We start from the raw sequence: 7,102 nt of genomic DNA, 5'->3' as shown, positions 1-7,102 counted from the left end.
GGTAAAACAGAAGGAAACAAAGAGTTTGAAGGAAAAAGAGAACGTCGAGTGGATTTTCTCGTCGAAAGGTAGAAGACGATTTTAAGGAGAAGAAGAGGAGGAGGAGGAGGAGGAGGAGGAGGAAGAGTTAAGGCCTGCGGTGCAAGGGATGCCGCTTGATAAATGCGTGCCGGTGCGCTCCTAGGAACCAGTTTGGTGTTTACCTAGTAAGTAGGGTTGTCAGTCAGCTGGTTCGTTGCATCTTCGCCAGTCGGTGTAACATCGAGTCTCTGTCTCTCTCTCTCCTTCTATCCGTCCATCCGTCTATGCAGCTATCTCGTTCCGTTCGATGGGACGGTGGTAGTAGTATAGTAATAGTGTAGTAGTAGTAGTAGTAGTAGTAGTAGTAGTGGTGGTGGTGGTGGTGGTGGTGACGATGGTTAGACTCGGACTAGATGGTGGGGATAAGTCGGTGGTGGGGATGGGCGCACGTTGGCAGTCATGCAGGGTGCGTTACCGTCGATAGAACGCGGATCCGTTCGGACGATCAGTTGCTCTCCGACTACCGCGGTGGAATGTCGTCGGTCGAGGAACGCTCGGGTCGATGAGGAAGAACGCGATCGTAAGAAGGTTCGTTTAGACTCTCGCACGAAGGAGAAACGCGAAAAGTTCGTCGAGTGTCAAGTGTTTCGAACGAATGGGTTCGATCTTTCAGTGACGTCGAATTGGTTTTTATCGTCGACAGTAGTTAACGTCGTATTATCCGTTCTCGAGTGTGTCCTTATCGGGGGGCGAGTATGCGCGCGTGACGGTATCGGGATCAAGAAAAGTGCCACTCTCCGACGTATCGCGTGCCCCCCCCCCCCCCACCTCAACGTAACGTAAAGAAAGAGAATTCTCATCCGGTGGCGAGAACTTCGCTACGCATCGATGGATACGACGTTGGTACGTTCGGTGCTCGGCTTGGGCCTTTTGTGTTGGCTCCTGCCGGACGAACGTTCGATCCTCTTGGTGGACGGTAGGAGCATCACCAGTTTGGAGGCGCCGACAGGCTGCGAATGGCGCAGAGAGGAGAACGACGAGGAAGCGGACGAGGAGGAGAGAACGTTGGCTTGCAAAGTGAGGACGATCGCTAACGTGGCCGGTCTCATAGGCAACCTCTCGACCATTCAAGTCGACTCGATAACCTCCTTGGGATTGGAATGCAGCGACGTTCTCTTCTTCGAGAGCCAGCTCGAGGGTCCCCACGGTTTCCTTTCGCCTCTACCGAGATTGGAGAAGCTCCGCGTCGACTATTGCAAGATTCGTTATTTACCGGCCGGGGCCTTCGCCTCGGCGCAAAACCTCCGGGGCCTCTCGGTGCGTACCCACAACGGCGATTGGTCGGCTATGACCTTGGAGCTCGACCGAGACTCCCTCCTAGGCCTGGCCGATCTCGAGGAGCTCGATCTCGGCGACAACAACCTTTGGACGCTACCGAGCGATCTCTTCTGTCCCGTAGCAGCGAGTCTCTCGAGACTGAACCTGACGCGCAACAAGTTACAGGACGCCACGTCTCTCGGTTTCTCCGATCGCCTACGCTCGTGTACGCCGAATCTCGAGAGTTTGGATTTGAGCGGCAACGATCTCGGCGCGCTGCCCGACCGCACGCTCGCCGGTTTGCGCTCCTTGACCGTTCTCAAGTTGCAGGAGAACGCGATAGCCGCCGTGGGCGATCACGCATTGGCCGGTCTCGCTAATCTGAGATCGTTGAACGTGTCGAGCAACAGGCTCGTCGCGCTCCCACCGGAATTGTTCGCGAAAACGAAGGAGTTGCGGGAGCTCGTGCTGAGCAACAACTCGTTGGCGGTCCTCGCGCCGGGTCTCTTGGACGCGCTCGAGGAGCTGCAGGTTCTCGATCTGAGCGGAAACGAGTTGACGAGTCGTTGGGTGAACCGCGACACCTTCTCCCGGCTCGGTCGCTTGCTCGTACTCGACCTCTCGTACAACGGCTTGACGAAGATCGACTCGCGCGTCTTCGAGGGACTCTACAGCCTTCAGATATTGAAGCTCGAGCGCAACGAGATCGACACGCTCCTCGACGGCTGCTTCGCGTCGCTCGCGAATCTTCACACGCTGACGCTCTCGCACAACAAGATCGCTCGATTCGAGCCCAGTCACGCGCACGGCCTCACCGCTTTGGAGCAGCTCTTCTTGGACGGCAACAGGCTTCGGGCCTTGCACCGTCGCGTGTTCGCCAATCTCACCGAGCTCAAGGACTTGTCCCTCAGCGGCAACTCCTTGACGGAGGTACCCTACGCGGTCCGCGTGCTGCGCTCTTTGAAGACGCTGGACCTCGGCAACAATCACGTGTCCAGGATCGACAACGAGTCCTTCGTCGGACTGAACGAGCTCTACGGCTTGCGCTTGGTCGACAACAAACTGGAGAACGTCTCTCGCGAGGCGTTCTCGACGTTACCGGCGCTGCAGGTGCTCAATCTCGCCAACAATTACATTCGCCACGTCGAGCAGAGCGCCTTCGCTAAGAATCCGGTCCTCCGGGCCATACGCCTCGACGGCAATCGATTGACGGAGATACGCGGCGCCTTCACCAGCCTCTCCACCTTGGTCTGGCTCAACGTCTCGGACAACAAGCTGCTCTGGTTCGACTACAGTTATCTGCCGTCGAGCATAGAGTGGCTCGACATACACGCCAATCAGATAAGCGAGCTCGGCAATTACTACATGGTACGCAACGCTCTCAACATAAAGATGCTCGACGCAAGCTTCAACCTCGTCACCGAAATCTCCGAGGCCAACGTCCCCGACAGCGTGGAGACCCTGTTCCTCAACAACAATCGAATACGCACGGTCGCGGCCGGGACCTTTCTGCGAAAGACCAATCTGCAGAAGGTCGTGCTGTACGGGAACGAGATAAAGAACGTCGAGGTGGCCGCGCTGAGCCTCCAACCGGTCCCGGAGGACAGGGACGTGCCGATCTTCTACATAGGGAACAATCCCATACTCTGCGACTGCACGATGGAGTGGCTGCCGCGGATAAACGAGCTCGCCCGGCTCCGTCAGCATCCTCGGGTGCTCGATCTCGATTCCGTCAGCTGCGAGATGGTGCACGCGCGCGCGACGCCCCGCAGGCCGCTCCTCTCGTTGAGATCGAAGGACTTTCTCTGCCGATACGAGGCCCACTGCTTCGCCCTCTGCCATTGCTGCGACTTCGACGCGTGCGACTGCGAGATGACGTGCCCGGACAACTGTTCCTGCTATCACGACCACAGCTGGTCGAGCAACGTGGTCGACTGTTCGAACGCCGGCTACAAGCGCGTACCCGAGCGCATCCCGATGGACGCGACCGAGATCTATCTCGACGGGAACGAACTCGGCGATCTCGGCAGCCACGTGTTCATAGGGAAACGTCGCTTGGAGGTGTTGTATCTGAACAACAGCGGGATCGCGGCCATTCACAATCGCACGTTCAACGGCGTCGGTGCGCTGCGGGTCCTCCATCTCGAGGACAACTCGTTGCGCGAGCTGCGCGGCTTCGAGTTCGATCAACTGGAACGCATGTCCGAGCTCTACCTCGATCACAACGCGATCGCCACCGTGGGCAACTCCACCTTCAAGCGGATGAAGAACCTCGAGGTTTTGCGCTTGGACGGGAACCGAATCGTCGACTTTCGCCCGTGGGAGGCCCTGCCCAGCGTCGGCGACGGGACCAAGGTGGCACTCGAGGGCAACGCCTGGAGCTGCGAGTGCGCCAACGCGGCGAGACTCCGCAGCTGGCTGGCCGAGCACCGCGGCGATCCCGAGAAGATGTACTGTCGCGACGGCGTCGAGACGTTGGCCCAAGCTATGAAGAGATGCGGCGACCCGTCGACCGAAGCGGTCAGCCGCGGCATTCAAGAGATCCCTCTGCTAGGTGGCAATTTCGTGCCGCTCCTGGCGGGTGCCCTGGTGGCCGTGATAGCCGTTTGCCTGTTCGTCGCCTTGGCCTTCGCCTTTCGCCAAGACGTGAGGCTCTGGGCGCACGCTCGTTACGGGCTCCGGCTCGGCAAGATGCCGAGCGGGCCGGACGACGAGCGCGATCGGCTCTACGACGGTTACGTCGTTTACAGCGAGCGAGACGAGGACTTCGTCTCGCGATTCCTCGCCGCCGAGCTCGAGGCTTCCGGCTTGACCCTATGCCTCCACTGGCGCGACCTCCCGCCCTCGAGGACGCAGGAGACCGTGCCGTCCGCGGCCGCCGCCGCTCGACGTCTCCTCGTCGTCCTCTCGCCGGTGTTCCTCGCGAACGAGTGGCAACGCGTCGAGTTCCGCGCGGCCCTGCGTACGGCCCTAGAGAACGTCAGGCCGAGCTCGAGGAAGAGCCGCGTGGTCGTTCTACTCGCCGCCGAGGCGCCCGCTCGCGATCCCGAACTTCAGCTACTCCTCGGCAGCTGCACCGTCGTCGTATGGGGAGAGAAGAGGTTCTGGGAGAAGCTCAAGTTCGCCATGCCCGATTCTTTGGACAAAAGGCGCCGCGACGCCGGCAAGAGGTCGAACGACCGTAAGAACCGCGTGCCCGCGAGATACACGCCGGCTCCGACCTCGGCGGCCGTCGACGTCTGGAGCAACGCCAATGGCAAGCCTAATGGGGTCCTCCTCGCGCCAGTACACGCACCCACGCCGACGCCCACGCAATCGACCTACGTCAGCTCGGCCTCGAGCAGGACCGAGGACGAGGACAGCGGTGCCGAGCATCAGAACAACCATCACCATCATCATCATCATCATCAACATCAGCACTCGTCTGCCCCGACCAACGGCAGACCTACCAGCGTCTCCTCGAGAGGCAGCCATCTTTACAGTACCATACCGGAACCCCCGGTCGTCGTGGTGCCGTCCGCGCCACCCGGCGATACCTCCACCAATCCGCGTACTTACTTCGTCTAGTACGAGGGCTCGACGATTATCGCGACGACGAGAGCTATCTTTTCTTTCTCTCGCTCTTCCACTACGACGATTCCTGCTCTACGACGGGGCTATCGCCGAGGAGGATGGATCGCGCTGGATCCGCGCCAAATCTCCCTACCTTCGCATCCTAACTCGTCGACCACTTGTGCCCTTTTCCTTGCAAGGGTGACGATACTTTAGCTTCCTTTCGTAACTTTCCCGACCCGGTCGGACCGGCTTCGTTCTCTCTCTTCCTTCCTTCCTTCCTTCCTTCCTTTCTCTCTTCGGTTTCGCGCTTGGCAGATCGGCGAACGGATTTATTTATTTTTTTATTTTTTTATTTCTTTTTTTTTTATGCTTTTTCTCCGTCTTCTCTCTTTCTTTCTCCTTTCCCTTTGTGCGGCCAACGCGAGGATATTTATTTTCCGATAGAATCGTCGGACGATCCACGCAGAATCTCGACGGAATTTAGTTCGAGGTAGAAACGCGAGGATTCGAATCGACGCCGCCTTTTTGTGTCACTGCCCCGCGAGAGATCGTTCGCAAGTCGTATGGGAAATCTCTTTCGTAAAATCGATTCGATGCTCGTTCGGGTCTCGTAAGTCTCGCCAGGAATTATTTCCGTCCGGTGTGCGTTATCGAACGGAAATGTGATTACTACGTCGTCCGATAGTCGAGTTTCTACGGAAAAACTCGACAAAGGATCGTCTCGTTCTTATTTTCTTTACTTATTCGTTGGACCGGCTGTCGTTGTGCTCTACTTAGTTGCTTTTCTTTTCTTTCGCCCTTCGAAAAAAATAGAGAGAGAGAGAGAGAGAGAGAGAGAGAGAGAAAGATATGTAAACGCGTGAACGATATTTCTGTTTGTATCATCTTTACGTTCGTCGATCAGTGATAAATTGCAAGCAAGCGACAAACGAACAGAACAAGGTTATTGTATTTCGTAAGATTAGTATAGTGTAAAAGTGAAAGAGAAAATATGACGAAATTTAGGAAAAAGGATAAAAGACAGCAGAAACTTGGCGAGAACCTCGTTCCTAAGATTCACGACCGTTCACGGTGACACGGATGCGACGGTCGCATAACGCTTATTAGTACGTAAGTCGAATTCTCTTGTAAATAGTGTATCTAATTTTGTAAATATTCAGACGCACACTTTCGAGCACACGTACACACACACGTGGACACACAGTCACACACACACACACACACACACACACACACACAGACAGACAGACACAGAGCAGATGCATACACGCATATACGCGACACATCGACGCGGCCAGCACTTTGTATTTTAAGACTGACCGTGCATCGCGATACGTCTCCTTTTTAGGTTGTATATCGATTTGCGTTATAAATACGAATATAAATATAAATATATAAATATAAATATATATATATATATTGAACTAATGTAATATCAATTGTACTGTACTGTTGTAAATAACGCTCATCGAATCACGTATCGTGTATTTGCAGTCTGTAAAATGAGTATTAAATTAATTGCCACTTTCCATTTCAGCAAAAGAATCATGAGAAATAAAGACGTTTGTTTTATAAACGAGTTTTACCATGATTAGCATGTTCCGCGAATCGAATTAGTATATATTTAAGTAGACACATGGAACGAAGGAAACGACTTAATTTACTTTCAAAGCTACTTAAAATTCGTCGGAGGGTTGCCTTCTTAGATAGTACGTTAGACCGGGATGGTTGGACCGAAGGTTACGGTTCTTCGTCGGTTCTACGGTTCGTCGGTAGTCGGTTTGGCAAAAGTCCGTGAACGAAAAGGAACGAAGAGAAAGGGGAGGGAGGAAGGGGAGGGGACGTCGCTCGAGGGACGTGCCAAGGGTAAAGGGACTCCGGTGTGTCCAGCAGCGAGATTTAATCGAGGCGACTCTGCGGTAGGAGAACCTTTGTTCGGAGTTTCGCTCTAGTCCAACATCAACCTCCATTACGGTTGGCCAAATAAACAACGGACCGTTTTACGGAGAGTAACGCGAGCGAGCGGATACCGCTCGAAACGTTTCGAAACTCGACTCGGACTCCTCTCCAAAGACGAGATATTAGATCGTACCTCGTTTCGCTCTTCCTTTTATTTCCGGCTTTCTCCCCTTAATTAATTTCCTAGCCCTGATCGAGTCGTCGGACTTTCTCCCTCTCTCTCTCTCCGTTTCTCGCGAACGACCGGACG

At 55.0% G+C, this 7,102-nt stretch overlaps 1 protein-coding gene across 1 annotated transcript; it reads left to right on the top strand.

Moving 5' to 3' along the window:
* The first annotated feature begins 857 nt into the window (after positions 1-857).
* Positions 858-6,469, top strand: LOC122629103 (toll-like receptor Tollo). Its single transcript, XM_043812150.1, has one exon. The coding sequence runs from the start codon at positions 910-912 to the stop codon at positions 4,903-4,905; it is 3,996 nt and encodes a 1,331-aa protein (XP_043668085.1). The 5' UTR covers positions 858-909; the 3' UTR covers positions 4,906-6,469.
* Positions 6,470-7,102: the final 633 nt, after the last annotated feature.

This window comes from Vespula pensylvanica, chromosome 5 (genome assembly GCF_014466175.1).
Source record: "Vespula pensylvanica isolate Volc-1 chromosome 5, ASM1446617v1, whole genome shotgun sequence".
Lineage (NCBI taxonomy): Eukaryota > Metazoa > Arthropoda > Insecta > Hymenoptera > Vespidae > Vespula > Vespula pensylvanica.
Note: the sequence above shows the minus strand (reverse complement) of the source record. Positions and strands in the feature narration are given on the sequence as shown.

Coding starts and splice junctions, on each gene's coding strand:
- LOC122629103 (XM_043812150.1), top strand. CDS start 910: ATGGATACGACGTTGGTACGTTCGGTGCTCGGCTTGGGCCTTTTGTGT.